Genomic DNA, 19,903 nt, shown 5'->3' with positions numbered 1-19,903 from the left:
TGTAGGGTGTCTGTATGGTGTGTGAATGGAGTGTTTGTGTGGGATGTATGCATGGTGTGTGCGGTGTGCGTATGCGTGGGGTGTATGTGTGCGTGGTGTGTGTGTAGGGTGTCTGTATGGTGTGTGTGAATGGAGTGTTTGTGTGGGATGTGTGCATGGTGTGTGCGGTGTGCGTATGCGTGGGGTGTATGTGTGCGTGGTGTGTGTGTGGGGGGGTGTGTGTGGTGTGTATATGTGTGGGGTGCATGTGTGCGTGGGGTGCAAGCATGGTTTGTGTGTGTGCGTGGGGTGTGCATGGTGTGTGAATAGTGTGTGTATGCGTGGGGTGTATGTGTGTGTGGTGCAAGCAAGTAAAACAATATTAATAAACGTTCCAACAAAACCATAAATGCCAAGAAACATTGCTACAAATGAAAAATTTGTATTTACAAAATACTGAACACGAGGCTTGTTTGCAAACTTGCATGAAAGTAAAACGTATTGCACATTTAAATCTTCTGCATTAATACTTTCACGGTGAGACGGCCTTCCTCTAAATTCAATACACGATTAAACTAAACTAATATATATTTACAGTTATTATTATATACGAGTTAAAAACAAACTTGCATGAAAGTAAAACGTATTGCACATTTAAATCTTCTGCATTAATACTTTCACGGTGAGACGGCCTTCCTCTAAATTCAATACACGATTAAACTAAACTAATATATATTTACAGTTATTATTATATACGAGTTAAAAACAAACTTGCATGAAAGTAAAACGTATTGCACATTTAAATCTTCTGCATTAATACTTTCACGGTGAGACGGCCTTCCTCTAAATTCAATACACGATTAAACTAAACTAATATATTTACAGTTATTATTATATACGAGTTAAAAACAAACTTGCATGAAAGTAAAACGTATTGCACATTTAAATCTTCCGCATTAATACTTTCACGGTGAGACGGCCTTCCTCTAAATTCAATACACGGTAAAACTAAACTAATATATATTTACAGTTATTATATACGAGTTAAAAACATCCTTAGCTATTTCATTAACAGTGAGTCAAGAGAAAGGAGGGGGGGTGTTTGTGTGTGTGGTGTGTTCTTGGTGGGTGATGGCTGGGTGGTGTGTGTGTGCATAGGTGGTGGGTGCGTGATGTGTGTAGGTGGGTGGTGTGTGGGTGGGGTGTGTTCATGCGTTGGGGTGTGTATGCGTTGGGTGTGTGTATGTGTGTGAGGTGTGTGTGGTGTGTGTTGTGGGTGGGTGGTGGGTGGGTGGGTTGTGTAGATGGGGTGTGTGCATGCGTTGGGTGTGTTTATGCGTGGGGTGTATGTGTGTGTGGTGTGTGTGGTGTGTGTTGTGGGTGGGTAGTGGGTGGGTAGTGGGTGGGTGGGTGGTGTGTGGATGGGGTGGTTTGTGTGGGTGGGTGGCGTGTGAATGGGTGAGTGGTTTGTGTGGGTGGGTGGTGGGGTGCGTGATGTGTGTAGGTGGGTGGTGTGTGAGTGGGGTGTGTGTATGCGTGGGGTGTATGTGTGAGGTGTGTGTGTGGTGTGTATTGGGGGTGGGTGGTGTGTGGGTGGGTGGTGTGTAGATGGGGTGTTTTTTGTGGGCGGGTGGCGTGTGTCTGGGTAGGTGGCGTGTGCATGGCTGGTGGATGCGTGATGTGCGTAGGTGGGTGGTGTGTGTGGGTGGTGTGTGTGTGGGTGGGTGGGGTGTGTGTGGGTGGGTGGGGTATATCTGTGTGAGGTGTGTGTGTGGTGTGTGTTGTGGGTGGGTGGCTGGGTGGATGGGATGTGTGTGGGTGGGTGGGGTGTGTGTGTGGGTGTGTGGGATGTGTGTGTGGTGTGTGTTGTGGGAGGGTGGTGGGTGGGTGGGGTATGTCTGTGTGAGGTGTGTGTTGTGGGTGTGTGTTGTGGGTGGGTGGTGGGTGGGTGGATGGGGTGTGTGTGTGTGTTTGTGTGTGTGGGGTATGTCTGTGTGAGGTGTGTGTTGTGGATGGGGTGTGTGTGGGTGGGTTGTGTGTGTGGGTGGGTGGGTGAGGTGTGTGTTGTGGATGGGGTGTGTGTGGGTGGGTGGGTGGGGTGTGTGGGTGGGTGGGTGGGGTGTGTGTGTGGGGTGTGTGCAGGTGGGGTGGTGGGGGGTTGCAGGATGTCTTGGGGTCTGGGGTCTCTGCCTCTTCCATTCCAGGTGTCGACATCTCCCGGTGACGTCACCTGTTCCGGGCACAAACCCAGGGGAAGCATTGGGGTCATCAAGGGACAGAGCACTCAAGACACACAGCAGCAGGTCTCCAGTCGTGTCTCAAGATGCTGCATGACATCGTGCGACAAGGGAGTGGAACACCAACGAGAGAAGCAGCCAGCTGGATGCAGTGCAATACAAATTTTGATTTATCTTCTCCATGTAAAATTGGTGGGAAAGATATTTTGGGCTGACGTAATGTTCACATACATTTCCTCAGGATGATCATGTATTTTTAAGCTATGTTAATGAAAGATTCTGATTATTATGAAATAAATAGCTTACACCAAAACAGAACTCTTAGACAAAATAATCCTTTTCTTTTCCAATACAGATTTTTGGTCATTTCTGAAATTGAACATTTATCTTGTTGATTGTACTTTAGCTGAATGATTTGCATGCATTACGCGAGAGCTGAGCTGTTAAAGATCTCAAAATAAGAGCTGAGTTATTGTTAACGCTTATTTTTTAATGTAATCTCTTACGTAACATTATTTAATGCTTACTTTTCAACATTCCGGTTTCCTGAAATCCAAATAAATTGGCATTTTTGCCACGTGACAACATCGTTTGATTGGATGTCAGAAGAGGGAAAAGCTGAAAATTGTCAGATACCTCGACGATCTGACCCAAAAGTAACGAAAAATGAATCTAAGATTGGTCGTGAAAGCCGAGATATAATACTTTTTTACCTTTTAACGTGCACAGTGCTTGCTCACTCTCACAACGCGAGAAACCACAGAACCACAATTGTCCAAGCTCTGAGGTCCTCTATACATCAAGGTGTTATGGGACAAATAATGAGTGGCTTTAAAATGTTGGAGGAAACTGGGGATCCGGAAAAAAAAACTCCCCTCGCATGCGAGGCGAAAACCACTCAATCCCATCCAGACGGAACAGGTGGAGTCCACATTTTTGTTGTGCTGCCTTCTCCTGGCAAGCCAGGATACGGGTGCCCACGGAAAGGGAGCGACCCACCAAACCCTTACCTCCACTGTACTGGAGTGGTGGGGTGCGCCAACGATGGGGCCTTTATTCTTCCGCATTGCAGCAGCAATGCTTCCGGACAAATCTAAGAAATGTCCGGAGTCGCTGCCGCACACGGGCAAATCTCCGCCCAGGCCCCCTCGATGCCTTCGCTCCGGTGTTGGCGACAGCTTCACTGGTTGCTTGATGGCTGCGTTGGTATTCCAGGGCAGTGTAGAAACTGGCGTTCGAGCTGAAAGAGAGTTGCACGGGCCACTGTTATGCCTCTGTCTGCCTTTATTTATGCTGAAACTTTCCTACTGCAATACAATTCCATTATCTATCGTATTGCTACTCCGTGGCCCTGCCCCCCAGCCACAACCAGGTCTACCCCTATCAGAATATGTTCAGAATCAGAATATTTATTTAGACTGCAGGAATATTATGACCTATAAAGCTCTTTTTTTTACATATGTCAAGTAGATCACTGCCCCTACACCTATCACTACCCCAAACTCTTCTGAAGATAAGAAAAGCCAAAGCATTTTCACACTCAAACGAGCAAGTAGAGTGGTGGGAATTCCACATTCCCATGGCAGGGGCCAATCTATAAATGAAATCCAATGTTAGAATGATGTCCAGTACTGCTGGACATCATACTGGACATCCGTGAAAAAGAGCTTCATAGCTCATCAAATTCCTCCAGTATAAATAAATATTCTGATTATTTTCTAGAGTTATAGGCAGAGGAGAAGAGGAAGATCTGGAGCCTAGATTTGAACAAGAGCATGAAGTCGACAATGAAGATGGCTGGGGAAGGACAGTTCCAGACTGCAGAGGAGAAAGAGCAACGTCTCAAAGAGAGCTGCATGCAGAGAGAAAGCATTGAGCAGGGAGAAACATCAAAGTCACTTCATAAGAACCTAACCAACACAAATATTCTTCAAGATGCAACGTGCACGTGGAGACTCACGATTGGCTCTTGGCTGACACAAAATCTTCCTCGAGATCTGACCCAGAATCATTCGTCCATCTCTGCTCGCATTGGCTCACACGATCCACCTCCACGATCTCGTCCATTTTAATCGATGCGTCCACAGCATCCGGTTCATTGTGACTAGCATGGCTTTCGTCCTTGGTGTCGTCCTGAAGCCACCTGTGGTTCAAAGCTTCCTCAGGCGTGAGCCGGCGAGCGGGATCCCACCTGCCAAGATATAAACGGTGAATCGTCAGGGTCCATTTACCGTCTACATTTCTTCTAATAATGGGGTGGAGGTGTGGCACATGCAATTATTTACCTTCATTGTGCTAACGAATGTTAGCACAATGAAGGTAAATAATTGCATGTGAGTCTCCACGTGAAATATTGCCCTGTTATGACACAAAGCCACTCCCTGTCAGTAAAACACCACTCCTAGTAGTGTGCACTCTTTCTACGAGAGTGCTGATGGTGAACACGAAAATAATGATGAATTAAGATCATATGTAGACAGTACAGGTATATCTTACTCAAGGCATCCTTGAACAAAATCGATTAACTCTCTGTTCGTAGTCCGAAGCTTTTCCTTAAGAGAGGTGGTGCTTGGAACGACCTTCCTGCCGTTCACCCTGTGGCACCCTGTCGTGTCTGTGTTGGAGAGAAAATGAGTGAAACGGGTTTCCGAGGATTACGAACAAAGTACATTACGGCAATGCTTGCCTGGATAATTGTGACAACAGAAGTAGCAACCTCCCCTCCACTCACCGGTGTAAATGTCAATTTCGTTCGCAGCATCAATCATGGACCTTGGTGGGAGACCAAGAATCTGTGCACAGGTCAAGTGAAATTAATATACATGGGTTAGGTCATTGGACTGTGTGTATTGTAAACATACATACAGTAGACTTCCTCAAATGTAAATGTCTCTAAAACGGAAACGTTTATTCACAAGGACTGCACATGCTTTTACACCACTGCCAAATAGATTACATTTTTTATTGGGTACTTAATTAACAAATATTGCCCTTTAAAGTGACTTCAGGAACCTTCGCGATGAACAATTTACCGAAAGAATGGAAAGGGTAATAGTCTGTCGCTCTGAGTGATGATTATCAACAAGGCCAAATCACATCATGCGTGTCCAACTAGTGTCTGGTCACATTAAAGATATGTCTATTCTCTATGTACATACTGGCAGCAGAGCAACATTTGTTCCCATGGAATGAGGCCAAAAGTATGATTGCTCCACGGAGTACTTGAACCGTGTCTTGCAATCCACGGCAGTCTCCTATATCGTTGTTAGCGACTAATGGACCTTCACTCGGCGTTAGCATTGTGAGCCGGCTCAGCTAAAACTAAGCCATAGGCTTCAAATTCATAAATAACGAGATTATATTTTGGCATATTTCAGGTACCGTGATCATTTGGGCAATCTGACGTCCTGTGGCCATGAAGAGTGACTGCCCTGAAGCTAGCTCAGCAATTACGCAGCCCAGGGACCACATGTCCACTGCGCAGGTGAGTTGGAGGCCCAGCAATATCTCTGGAGCCATGTACTCCAACGTTCCGAAATATCCGAAAACTGCACACCACACACAGAGGAATAGCACTGATTGAGCAAGAAGGCCATGCTCGTTATTTTCTTAGATATTTTTTTTTTAGTGCACACGGATTAAAAAAAAACGTTGTAGGATGTTAAACGTTGTCATTTTATACAGCAATTGAATGTGCATCTTTCTACAATTGGCTCAAAACTGGAAAAGCGTGAGTGGCACTCCAAGAGATGGTTTGAATTTTGGGTAAAAGTTGTTTGCAAGCACCTATTAAGGCCTACATGACCTATTAAGGCCTCTGTGGCGGAGGATTAAACTGAGTCACTGAGATTGCAGTGCACTGCAGTACTGCTCACCATGCCACGTTGCCACACGCACACACATTAGAATAACAGTCGCCGTTGGCCACTAAGTGGCGGTGACGTCACCACGGCGCCTGTGCCAGGCCATGTGCACTTTGAGGCCACGTGAAGTGTCGAAGGTTCACCGACAGGTCACGGGACCGAAATGAGTGGCAGATGCACCAACTATGCCCCCTGCTGTGCCAACACACATATAAGACAAAGATCCCCCGTATAGCCCTAACAGACTGTTGGAGCAAGTGCTGTTAGCGAGCACCTATGAAGGCCGGCACGTGGCGCACGAGGGGGTGGGTGGCCAGCACCACACCCGGCTGCTTTTATCTCCCTTGTGATGTTTACACCACACCGCACTAGGTGCTCATTTGGGGCTGAGTCGACCTAGGGGAGACCCAGGACCGGTTCAGATAATCGTCACTTGTATCGGCCATGAGCGGGCATCGAACTCGGGGCGGCCGGGTGCGTAGCGCACCGCGCTAACCGCTGCACTTGCACTCCTCACTCGTATATTTGTTGAGGAGTAGAGTGGTGACGGGATGTCCCACTCGCCTCGGGAGGAGCGACGTCATGTCCCCTCAGGGTATTTGAGGGGGGACCGGTGACGTGGACGGGGTCTTCGCCGGGAGCCGGGATCGTGAGCGGTAGGGAAGTTGGGACCCAGGGTAGGGGAGAAATAGCACCAGGCTAGGGGGGGCTACTTTACCCGGCTGGCCGAGTTGGATGAACCGTCGGTCAGTGCTGTGGGAAGAGCCCGTTAGCCTGGGAGGCGTAGGGATTCCCAGTACCCTTTTCCCCTGGGGAGATTTAGCTTATCCAGTGACTTGTGTTTGCCCTTCACCGAAAGCTAGGCGAAAGCCCTTAATGAACCGTTTGGCGTCAGCCCCGACAACGTTCTGCCTTCGTGTCGTCATTAACACCACAGCATATTTACAAAGATTCACAAAGACGCACAGACACACACACCCTCACACGAAAACACAAGTAAAACTACTCACTTGGCTTCGTCATCATGACGCTCAGGCCGAAATCAATGATCCTGATGTTGCCGGTTGCGTGGTCCTTGACCATGATGTTTTCCTAGGAAAACAATAACAAAGGGCAATAGTGGTTAACGTTCAAAAGTGTTCATGGCATGCAGCTCCTACCCGTTTAGACATCCAGTTAAGACTGCATTTTACATATCAGTGAAAAAGGTGGTCCTCACCTTTACTCGTGTAAGAAATGTGTCTAACTTTGGGCCAACTGTAGCTGTTGTCATTGTGACGAATGTAAATGAGAATCTTTTCAAATAAACTGCAGAGTGTACTCTCGAGCAAGAAGAGAATAGACAATGTCCTGGATTGAAACAAGTGTCGATTACTGTTTTATACATTTATGGAAACAATAACATTTGGTGTTTGGTTTTCAATTTTTTTGAATTACGAGAGAGGTCTCACTTTTTTTTGCCACAGTTGCCTCAAGGCAACACAGATCCATGAATGACAGCAGTATGCTATTGTATTTACTTACCATCTTCAGGTCGCCATAAATGATGGCCTCCTTCTTAAGTTTTGCAAGGGCCCTCAACATGGATCTTGTATAGAGCCTGATTGTTGACGGGTCAAAGATCGTGGAGTTGGCATGGAATTGATCAAAGAGGTCGATGCTGCAAGACAAGATGTCGTCAATGGTTAGTCCACCTTCGACTATCTTGGTCAATGCTTAGGGTCGCTTCATGAACTGGAGGAATCATGATTTACAATAGATTAGGCTTTTCATCATGTAAAAACCACATTATACATTTTCCCAGGGTAATGAAGATGAAACATGACCTGCTCATTGTCTTCGAGAAGTAATAATAACAATAATACATCAACTTATAGTATGCAGAGGAACGATGAACCATAGACAAGCAGGTGGTCAACCAAGCGATGAGCAGACGCCAACAGAAAGCCCCAAGTTCTGCGGTTCTCTCTATGTCAAGGTACTAACGGAAAATGAATTGAGTTTCAGTTTCATTTTATTGGGAATAACCCTGTGAAGCCATTCGGCTCTTGATTCGGGTGGCAACCGCAACAAACAATAAAATAACAAGATACATTTAAAATTGTACTGTACGCAAATTTAAACATCCCCTACAAAAACAATGAAATCTTCGAGAAAAAGCACCATTAGTTTATGCTGCGTACAAAAAAAAGAATCCCATTTTGATGTTTGATGACAATAACAATCATAATACAATTTAGATTAAAATGTTTAGTCTAACTCTATACTATATAAAAAAAATCGGGCTAAACTAAACCCTTCTAGAAATTAATAAAATAATGCTATAAAAACAATGTAACGGTGATAATAAGAAATGTGATTGAAAGTTAACAATAGCGACATACATAACATATTATTACTAAACCTAGCATCCCTCGCGAGCTGCATGAAGGTCAATCCATAATAGCAGGAGTAACAATACTAGTAGAAGCACACTAGAATCATGTTTACATGTGGGAGCAAACCAAAGCACCCAGACAAAAACCCACACAAGGGGACAACACTCGATCACCGTTCAGGTGGAACAGGTAGAGTCTACATTTTCTGCTGGAATGCCCTCTCCTGACAAGCCAGGGTATGGGCACCTCGACGTCCACGGTAGGAAGTTTATCAAAATGTGTGTGACCCACCAAACCCTCGCCTCAACAGTGCTGGATTACAGGCGGGCACCACCACCACCTGACTCATAGGGCTCTTTATGAGAATTTGCTGTTGCATCTGGTTTCATTATGAAGATAATGGATGAGACAGGACATTGCGTTATCTAGCAATGTCGTTTACAGATAACGAGAGCCATTGTTTCCTGTTTATGTGATTAATTTTGCAAGCGCAATGTTTTAATGTGCTGTACGATGTTAAACGGTGGTGCCACTCAGCTCGTATGTATTCAGTAAGGTGTGGGAGAGCATCGTCACGTGCCACGTTAAGGAGCCACCCGTGTCCCTTTTATATTTTACCAAGTACCAATAAAGCCTTGAAATGGAAACGGCTGGTACAGTCTGATGGGTGGTGACATGGCCTAATTGCAGCATGATTCCCCACCTTTCGTCGAGGTTCATGGTTCGAATCTAGCAGCCGCCCCGATTAATGCAGCTGTACTAACACTCACACACTGTTTGTCTCACAGCAGATGTTAAATAAAAAAATACCTGCAAAATTACTTAATTGCCAATATAAGAATAGCTTTCACCCTTTTGGCATTGAAACAGGCATTAAGCTATTTAGACAACCCATTAAGTCCTTAATTGCCGTTGTACAACATAGGAATTAGTCACCCCCGCCCCTTCTGGCAGACGAATGCCCCAGGTCACTTTTGCAAATGAGACTCATCCTGGTCACTTGAGTTCTCTCCCGGTTAAACAAAAAAATAATCTGAAATTCATCAAATGTTAATCCTCCGCGTGTAACAAAACAATAAACTTTTGTGGATAAACACGATGGTGGTGCACAGGGTGTGATTTTTCTTTTTTTTACTCACGCGACTAGCTCCATGACGATTGCGGGATGGTTTCTGAACATAAGGAATTCGAAGAATCGAATGATGTAGTTATTTTCCTCATCTTCGGACTGCAAGGCGTTTAAGATCTGCACCTCCATTTCACATTCCTCAATTGTCTCGCTGTGGAAGGAATGCATCGATAAGTCTCACCCCACTCTTAGGTCTTGCACATTTGTAGGCATTGCCACACGTGGAATGACGCGGTCAACAGAGCTCCAGAATCATGGCTGTGAGCGCTTAATCCCGGTCAACGTCAACATCGTCCCTGCCCGGTCGACGTGATCAGCGGCCAACTGGGGAGGCTGGACCAATTGGTTGGGAAGTTGTCGTTGGTTACAATATGGGACCTTTCTTGCCAGTATCATAAGATAAGAATAGGTTTTTTTACCCTTTCTGGCAAAGAAAAAAACAGGTGTTAAGGGCTTAAAACACCAAACAGAATCCTTTTGCAAGGGGTAACACCTATTCTTCTATTTTAATACTGGCAATAAAGGTCCCATATTGTAGCTGCTCACCCCGAGCTATAAATACCCTGATAGTGGCATTGTCTTTGTGCTGTTCGCCTTGTGGCATTCTCTGGTCTAACACTGTTTGAGACTAGGCTCTAAAGAAAAGCTGTCTCTGGTGTGGCTCAATCAGTTTCAAAGACAATGCCATATATTATCAGAGGATGTTTGTTTTGTGCATGTTCACCACAAATACGTGTGGTTAATGCAGACTTGATTCCTTGCAAAAGCATTCTGTTTGAGGTTTGAACATCTTAACACATATTCTTGGTTCTTTCGGTAAAGTCACGTAGAAGGAAAACAATGAATAAATAAAAAATTCTCACGACGTTTCGACTGCAACACAAGCAATCATCAAATTTTCTTGCTGTGGTTTTCACACCGGATGATGATTGCTTGTGTTGCAGTCGAAACGTCGTGAGAATTTTATTGTTTTATATTTTTATTATTTTATTGTTTCCCTTCTACGTGGTGACTTTACCGAAAGAACCAAGAATATGAATCCCTGCAGTTACGAAAGCTTTAAATCAATAATCTTAACGCCTGTTTTATTGCCAGAAAGGGTAAAAACATTTATTATATTGTCGATGGTTGTTACTCGAAGGAGTTGCTGCATCGCATCTCAGTGAGGAAAAACATTTTCACCACTGGATTGGAATCACCTTGGTTTTCAGCTATGTTCGGCGAGTAAGGTACAAAGTGTTCTACTGCACCAACCCAAACTGTGGACGATATTGTAAACCACTATGGTCCGTGCTCCTTTAATGCGGAATTGCTAAATTTAAAATCTCTCCTGAAGCCCCCTCGTGGCTAGCAGACCTTGGCATTGGTATTTAGCGCCTGAACATGTTACCATATGCAAGATTAGAATGAGCAAAAGGGCAGCACTCATCCCCATTGTTGGGCAGTGGTGTCATTTCGACATTCACATGGCAGGAACCATAAACATTACAGACTGCCACTTGATCAAAAATAAAACATTATTTTGACGGTGCTTGATGACATTAATGATTAATACTGCGGGTGTATAACCATAATAATGCATGCTGTCTGCTTCGATGGATGCTAAAGATCACCTGACGTCATTTGCAAGAGTATGCCACTGTGTGCTTGCATCTGGGTACAATTTTTGCCAATATCGAAACTTACTCGACAAATTCCTCAATTTGTATTGTGCAACATAGCGATCATTGTCCTCTACTGGCAGACGAATGCTCCAGGTTACTCTTACAAATGAGACTCGTTCTGGTCTCTTGAGTTCTCACGAGGTTAAAGAAAATCAACTTTAAATTGTATCACTATTTAGACTTCCTCTGCAATATGTAAATTAGCACAACTTATTACAAGTTACAAAACCAGATTTCAAGATGTGGTTCATGTCTTTGTTCAAACTTACCTAGAAGTGTGCTCTAGCACCTTGATGGCCACTTCTCTTTTCGTTTTGTGGTCCAGGCATCGGAGCACCTGCCCAAAGGACCCCGTCCCAACTACATTCAGTACTTGGAAGCGGTACACCACGTGTTCATCCGTTATCTGGAACAAGATTACAGAAGTGTTGAGCACTCAACCAGGGCCCTCTCTCAGTGCTCAATCATTACTCAGTCGAAACACACGGCTCATTCAAGTGCTCATTTATTGCTCACCGCTCTTGACATTCCCGCACTCCTGAAAATGTCTAAGCTTTATCTGCTGTCATTGCCAAAAAACACGAAATCATTCGATGCAAAGCATGTCTTATAGAATGCCCTTCATCTGTATTTGTGAAATGGTATCCTCAGATGCGCATCTGCGGCCTTGTGTAACGGTCTTCCTTCCAATATTAGGAAGCCACTGGAGCTATACCCTTTTTAAATAATCTAGATTAACAATTCATTTTGGGGTCTGTAGTGGGATGCATGATTAGCTGGAATAAACGTTGCCCAAATTGAAAAGTCTTACCCAGGGACGGTCCAAGGATGAGCTGCCAGCATCTGGCGCCCTAGGCGAACCAATGCAATTGGCAACCCCCGACCCCCAAGGGCAGATGTAGGCTGAGGTTTACGTAAACTGGGGAAAAATGTTGCCCATATTTTCCCACTTCATCTGTTTTTAAGCGTGTTTTTTTTAAACAGAGGAACGATTATAAATGTTGAGAAAGGAATTATAATTAATAGTCCCTCTACACGCACGGGAATTGAAATAATGACATCTTCGTGATCTAATTTGTATATTTTTATTGTATTTTTTTTCCTCGAATCTCACACCCCACTTAACTTGGCACCCGAGGTGACCGCCTAGTCGCCTATATGGACGGGCTGCCCCTGGTCTTACTGGAATGTAGTGGTCGTTCACGTCATCGTAGCCATCATTGCGAGTGCCATTATGTTCCGATCGAATCTTGAAATAGAAAACTTCATTGAATTTCATGATTTCTTGACATTCCTGTGCTGTCATCCTGTGTTGGAATTTGTCCAAGATTTCTACACGCGCACACATGCCCAAAGACAGACACATACATAGTCATTGATGAACATACACGTGTGTAACAAACACAATTACAACACAACGGTGTGCTGTACTAGTGACTTTTTTTGGCATGTTTGGTTTACGTGACAACCCTTACTAGTTGGCTGTGTCGGGTGGTGGTGGGTTTAACGACACATTTATATATTTACGCGATCCAACCCAAAAAAAACCCTCTATTATGGACAATTACAATCACAAAGTAACCACGCATATAGTGCTAAACTTAAAGAGAATCGATTTGGGCCTCCTGTATGTGTGCTCTTAATGGAGTTGTAAAACCATTTAGGGATTGACTCTGGATGTGTGTTTGCTATAGAGGAGTGTGGCAGTAATTCATGTGGTGAATGATGCTGAATAAAGTGAAGTAAAACCTTGTGGTGTGCAGCTCATCCCTGCCACTGGGAAGACGACTTCATCCGATGGAGTTGCCTGTTTTTGTCACAGAGATGCGCACAGAGAGGCACGCGTGAACATGGGGGCAAGCACACAGACATGGACATATATACAGAGACACAGTGGTACACACACAAACACCCACTGAGAGAGTGCTTGTGGAAGGGCCTAAATCGCACAAAGCTCTCAGAGGATTACCCTAGAGAGTATTTTTTGGCCTGCACCTCCGTGATGGCCTCATATATTGGAAAAGGTCAACGCTTTACCTCACTATGCATGATCGACGAGCTGCGGTGAACCCATTTACTGTATACTGTTGGGTGGTATTTAAGAAACTTGCCCCATTGAACTGCCATGCTCGGAGATTAAAGCAGCGACCTCTGGTGTGGAAACCACTACACCAAGCAGCATCCAAGACATAGAGATTCACGAATAATAGTATATTGCACCTCGATGATGTCAAATAATCTGACACTTTGGGAATATTAAACGGTGCCCATATTCCCAGGTTTGTGCCCAATTCCATTAAACATCTTCAACTGCATTATCCATTGATTTCTAATTTACACAAATATAGCAAAAGGGTCAATTGTTGAAGGTATTTTATGAAACTGGTTACAGGTCACGAACCTGACCGCATTCATGAAGTCCAAGTAGAGCACCTGCCAATACGTGTGCTGTGTAATAAGCTCGTGTGTCTCCTGGTTGGTTCACGAGTACTAGAGTCCCTTACTGCGAACTGAGCTGACAAGAAATTGCCTTGACTGTGTCGTGAGTTTGCCGTGTGTAAGTGTGTCTGTACCGTTAGGTCAAAGCGGCCCGTTGTGGTACTAGTTATAATAGGCGTTTACTAACAACACTTGCCCCAAAAGTCTATAGAGCTTACACGATGTGGGGTGGCCGGGGGGGGGGTGGAACTTTGATTCTTTGCTGTCAGTTGAACTAGTAATACACCCATTTGGTGGTGAAGTGACCTGAAAGCCTGCACTGTGTGTTGAGCTTATTGGTCAATGGTAATCGTTCTATTCTAGAATAGCAGTGAAACACGTAGTCCACGACTACTCTACGATAAAAAAAAATAAGTGAGCTTGTCTCTGTATTGTGCAGTCTGCTTATAAGAGTTTGCTGTCAAGTGAGTTACTGACCTGCTGCACAATTGCAGACTGAACATCGAGTTGATCCATCTCCAAAAGATCGTTCTGGAACACAGCACAAAGATAGCATTAAAACCTAAATAACCTCCTTTAGCACCCTTCATTCGACCAAGCTTAGAGCAGCAAGGGAGATCTCTCCAGCAGGTGTGGCACTCTCCCAGAACTGTCTTCAATAGGGAGTTCAAATCCCCGTTTAAAGATTGAGAACCCTTCATCCTTGAAGAGTTCGTGAAAAAATTAAGTGCCACTTTGTGTTAATCAATTAGTTGTCCGTATATTTAAATATGGGCCTCGCTATAGGAATGTGGAATTTACACCACCTGGAAATCACTACCCATGAAGCTTAATAGCTTATTGAGCCCTTTCGCAACCATCACCAACAACATCTACCTAAACCACAATCGCCATTAGCATCACTAGCACCACCACGGAAATTGTCTCTGACATCACCATAATCACCACCAGAAAGCAACTAAACCATCACCCCTATCACTACAATTACAATCTTCACGTAACTATCACTTGCAACACTCAACACGAGCAAAGAGTAGCTCTCCCCACTGCCACCAGCAACCAACTGCAATCAACACGACAAAGATCAATGTACCGTCCTCAACACCATTACCATCACTTACCGTGGATAAATCTGTCGTCGGCAAACTCGTACTCGCACTATTGAACATTCAAAAAACAGAGTCCTCGTGGCAAAAGCCGTAGCTCGAGCCGCGTGCCGCCTCGAAGTTTAGCGCTATGTTAATCGCATCCGGATAGTGACGTCAGTAGCGACGTCACGGCATCCGGTGCGCGGAGTGTCACGTGGGCGTTCGTGGGGGGTCGCGTGTTGTGTAATACACAACACGTGTTGTGTAATGTTGTGTTACACGTGTTGTGTAATACACAACACGTGTTGTGTAATACACAACACGTGTTGTGTAATACACAACACATTACACAGCACGTGTTGTGTACAGTATGTTGGACTTCTTTCGCACCGCACGTAGACAGCTGTGCTAATCGGAGGTGCCGATTCGAGCTGCAGTACAGTATAGTACAGCTGTTACCATCAGCCACGATGTAGTTCTCATTACAGTACAGTAGTATAAAGAGCAGGAATAGTTATTTCATTAACTTCACCCCACTTTGCCCCCCCCGTACCCAATGGATGTTTGGCATCGCGTGACGCCCGTGAGCGATGCCCACAAAGTTGTAACGCCTCTTAAATTTTTATTTAAAGCTTTCGTGACTGCAGGGATTCATATTATTGGTTCTTTCGGTAAAGTCACGTTGAAGGGAAACAATAAAATAATAAAAATATAAAACAATTAAATTATCACGGCGTTTCGACTGCAACACAAGCAATCATCATCAGATGTGATAACCACCAAAAATTTTTAATAACCGCCACTTTTTTCAAATTTTCTTGTTGTGGTTTCACACCTGATGATGATTGCTGCTTGTGTTGCAGTCGAAACGTCGTGAGAATTTTATTGTTTTATATTTTTACTATTTTATTGTTTCCCTTCTACGTGGTGACTTTACCGAAAGAACCAAGAGAAATGTGACGTCACGTCAAAATGCGCAACTTCAAATAAATATATACACGTTCTACTTTATTAAATAGACTTTTTAATAAATGTTTTCTCCTACAACATCAGAGTGCAGCGCCACATTAAATACGCACTACAATGACAATAGTTTAAAGCGATTTGAAGCATGTTTTATTTTTTTGGGGGGGGGGGCAGAGCTTTGTGACGTCATATTTGAGAGGGGGGGGGGGTCTGACTTTTTGTGACGCCGTGTGACTATGGTGGTGGGGGTCAAAAATCGCGTGCCGTCTTGTTATTCCACTGCTGGATGAGGGGGTTCGCCACGCAGCCGCAGATTGCGGGTGTATCTTGGGCCACGCATCATCGCCACGCTCGTCCATGTGGGTGGGTGGGTGAAGGCGGAGAAGCATGGAAGTTCAGTTCAACAGTTGTTGTTGCTGTGCTGCACTGGCGGGCTATAACAATGCTGCTGAAATGATGCACTTTACCGATTTAAGGCCGTGAAGATGATGTGTAAGAAATGTTTTTTAAATATATATGATACGGAGACGGATATGCGAATGGGGGTATATGTTGTTACTCTTTGTTTTTTTTCCGGTAAAGTCACCTATAAATAAGAAATAATAAAATAACATAATAGCGTACGACGTTTCGGTTGCAACATAAGCAGCCATCATCAGATACAGAAGAGCTAAATTTACGACAGAGGGGAAACACATAACCCCAGATGTATATACAGACACCCAAGTAGGGGGGAACTAACACAGATACAACAGGGGACACAGAGAGAGAAGCACACCAAAACAAACAGGGTTTAGCAAAATTTGGAAACCATATAAAGCAACACAGACGGTCGGTCAAAACAATTAACGCATAGTCTGGTTGATAACGCTATTTCAAAGATTGCTAAATTGCAAGTTAAGTATGAAATTTAAAATACAGACCGCACACACACACACACATAGACATCAAAGTAGAGCGAACCAGCACAGAGACAAGCACAGAGTGAAGTCGCCTTAAATAGGCAGAGAAGGTAAGTCTGAGAGATAATGGGACAAATTAGCAAGAGGTATGCATGGAGCAAAAGGGGGCGTGGCAGCACACACTCGGAAACACCAAGGCCCACACACAGGCAGAGACAGCACAGAGACACAAATCCAAGCCAAGACACAAAGGCAGAGACACACAAGCAGAGGCAACACAAAGACACAGACCTCATATCTCCCCGTAGAGGTGGTTCAGACTTGATTCGAAGCTTTTGTGACTGCAGGAATTACTGCAGTCACGAAAGTGTATGGTTTGCTTATTCATTTTGATATTTTATATTCTCCAAGACGACCCGAATGATTTTCAGTTGTACACGGGCAGGAAACAGCTCCACATGTAAAATTTACAGACAAAGGGCTGTAGCATTACACTTACTCATTCATTCTGGCTACAACCTGATACCAACATTGACCGATTTAAAAAAAAACCCTATATAATCTGTTTAATACGTAGGTGTTCACGATCAATATTATTCTCAAAAGTTTTTTTTGGGTTAGATCACGCAAATATCAGTGCTGTTAACCCACCACCACAGCCAATTAAGACGTTACATACACAAAACGTACCAATGAATTTTACTTCAGCACACCGATGTCGAAGAGTAAACGGACATTTACAACTTGAGTACGATGTTTCAATGGCGATTACAACCGGCTTCATCAGGCGATTTGCCCAAATTGTGAATAAGTCTTCCCGTTTCCAGTCTTAAGTCAGGCACTTCCAAATACGGCCTTCAGCGTTGCCAGCTGTTTGGTCGCGGGCTCTTGCAGCCGTGTGACCTCAAGACACACACACACCTGCACAAGCACACGGACGAGAAGCCGTATAGCTGCAACGTGTGTGGCCAGACCTTCAGGTCGCTTCCACTTGCTTCAGATGTTGTTTTCCCCGCTTCAAATAAAAGGTGCATCGTGTTGAAAAGTAAAACATTGGACAGAGCCTCTATCGAGCTGCACAGGGCTCGCAAATCAGTTTGGCCACCGATGAGCCAACACGTTTAACGCATATTATAGATGAGCAACAAGTATGACCATTGGACACAGGTAAAGGTGGAAGTTTTAATAGTATTTTCTATAAACTCATTATGCATTTTCATGGAGCATTGTGGATAAAGCAGGATTAACTCAATTGTGTTCACAAGTAAAACGCGTTTTAGTCGATCAGCCTATTAGTTATCCAGAAAAATATTATCAAGCAGCATTTGCTAAAGCAAGCAAACTGGACCAGTTTAAATATTTTGGATCTCATCAGCAGTCAGGCTGGTTTAAACAAATGCTGCTGAATTACCGGATGTTATTGGCTAAGAGCATTCCAAATAAAATATGGGACCCCGTTCAATGCACAAAATCAAAACGATACGCAAACTCATGCGTTGCTGTGGATATTTTTTGGGTAACAGCATATTATAATCATAACTCCATTTTTCTTGGTTCTTTCGGTAAAGTCACGTAGAATGGAAACAATAAAATAATGAACTCAAGCACGTACACCAAGCTCTTAAGGCTAATGGTTATTCCGACTACACAATCCGCAAAACTAGCACTCCAACCATGAAGGACCCTCTTGAGGAGCCTTTTAAAACCATCACTTTACCCTATATTTCAGGGATCACAAAAAGATCTCCAAAATCTTGAATAAACACAAGATCCAGGTCCGATTCAACACATTACATAGAATCCGTGATCTGGTTGCATCTGTAAAAGATGTGATTCCGGACATACATTACCCTGGCGTCTACAAGCTAAGTTGCCTCTGTGGTAGTAGTTACATTGGAGAAACCAAACGGCATGTCTCGGACCGCATTCGTGAACACAAAGCAGACCTGAAACACGGTAGGACCAATACCTCGGCCGTGGCAGATCACTGGTATAATTCAGTAGGTTCACATGACATTGACTTCTCCAAGACAGAGGTTCTTTGCAAGCCATCTGGCTACCATGAGAGATTCGTTCATGAGGCTATTCACATATACAAACACATACACTTTCAACTGAGAAGATGGATTCTGGCTTAGCAATCATTGGAAGGATTTGATAAACCATTTCAGGTCTTAATTGATTGATCACGCTTAAGGTGGCTTTCAGACCGCATCCATTATTTTCGTCTCCCCCCCTCCTCTTTTCCGAACATAGATGGACTCGTCCATCTGAATAACTGCCAAATCGCTATCCGTGGTGCTAACGTTAAAAAAACGCCACTTTTTCACATTTGCTTGTTGTGGTTTTCACACCTGATGATGATTGCTTGTGTTGCAGTCGAAACGTCGTGGGAATGTAATTGTTTTATATTTTTTATTATTTTATTGTTTCCCTTCTACGTGAATTTACCGAAAGAACCAAGCATATGAATCCCTGCAGTGACGAAAGCTTTAAATCAAAACATAACTCCATTGTTTCCACATTAAAATATTCTTTATTTTATATTTTAAAAAGGCCTTAAAACCGAGCTCCATGACACACCAGACAAACATTTTATTGGCCCTGATGTGAAAGAAAGAGGGGTTCATGAAGGGTCAGCATTAGTTAGTCTAAGGAAGGAAAAACACCACTGGTTGGTAACTGAAAGTTGGCTTCTATGAAAGAAGACAACAAGAGAACGTTTAATTCGGCGAGGGGTGGGGGGAAAGGGCAAACGAGCATGGATGCGGGTGGAAGCACCACAGGTAAATCGTTGTACCAACTAATTCTAGCAGAAAAAAAGTAATTAATTCCGTCCATTGTAACAGAGGTGTCCATAGAATTTTCTAAGCACATCCCACCATTGGGACCACCATCCGAATAGAGCCGTTTTGCAAATCCTTGAACGGTTTGGAAAGTGAAACCTCAACAGAGGATGCGCATTAGGGAACCTGCAAATTATGAATGTTCAGCACAACCAGTGCGATCAATTCATGCCTGTTAAACAAAAATATGGGTCTCCATTGTGTGCCACTGCCTGTAACCCACCAATAAAAGTTCTGGTTACTTATGACAACTTTGCAGTGCATTTACTTAGCTCAAAATTATTATTCGAAAAAACATTCATTCATCAAATGTACTTCAGACCAAAAAAAATACATACTGCTGCCACAGATGACAAAAGTCAGTCCTATTGAACAATATTTTTTTAAACACATGTACAGTTTTGCTGTTGCA

At 43.9% G+C, this 19,903-nt stretch overlaps 1 protein-coding gene and 1 long non-coding RNA gene across 3 annotated transcripts; both read right to left on the bottom strand.

Moving 5' to 3' along the window:
• Positions 1–3,998: 3,998 nt before the first annotated feature.
• Positions 3,999–11,837, bottom strand: LOC116943247 (dual specificity tyrosine-phosphorylation-regulated kinase 4-like). Of its 2 annotated transcripts, XR_012945701.1 has the most exons (7): positions 11,520–11,837; positions 9,597–9,737; positions 7,604–7,739; positions 7,090–7,171; positions 5,598–5,764; positions 4,713–5,008; positions 3,999–4,407 (listed from the first exon to the last, which is right to left on the bottom strand). XR_012945701.1 is itself a non-coding variant. In XM_076070868.1 (6 exons), exons 2-6 carry the CDS (start codon positions 9,713–9,715, stop codon positions 4,871–4,873), a joined length of 642 nt encoding a protein of 213 aa, XP_075926983.1. In that variant the 5' UTR covers positions 9,716–9,737; positions 11,520–11,837; the 3' UTR covers positions 4,425–4,870. The 2 variants fall into 2 exon arrangements, 1 of the variants encoding a protein (XP_075926983.1); XM_076070868.1 differs by lacking the exon at positions 3,999–4,407 and having other exon boundaries at positions 4,425–5,008.
• Positions 11,838–12,380: 543 nt separating this feature from the next.
• LOC142930173 (uncharacterized) lies at positions 12,381–14,715 on the bottom strand. Its single transcript, XR_012946237.1, has 3 exons — positions 14,167–14,715; positions 13,000–13,057; positions 12,381–12,582 (listed from the first exon to the last, which is right to left on the bottom strand). It is a non-coding gene; the product is annotated as an uncharacterized LOC142930173 (long non-coding RNA).
• Between the last annotated feature and the right edge of the window lie 5,188 nt (positions 14,716–19,903).

The sequence above is a fragment of the Petromyzon marinus genome, chromosome 1 (genome assembly GCF_048934315.1).
Source record: "Petromyzon marinus isolate PM22_M1 ecotype Great Lakes invasive population chromosome 1, UKy_Petmar_22M1.pri1.0, whole genome shotgun sequence".
Classification (NCBI taxonomy): domain Eukaryota; kingdom Metazoa; phylum Chordata; class Hyperoartia; order Petromyzontiformes; family Petromyzontidae; genus Petromyzon; species Petromyzon marinus.
Note: the sequence above shows the minus strand (reverse complement) of the source record. Positions and strands in the feature narration are given on the sequence as shown.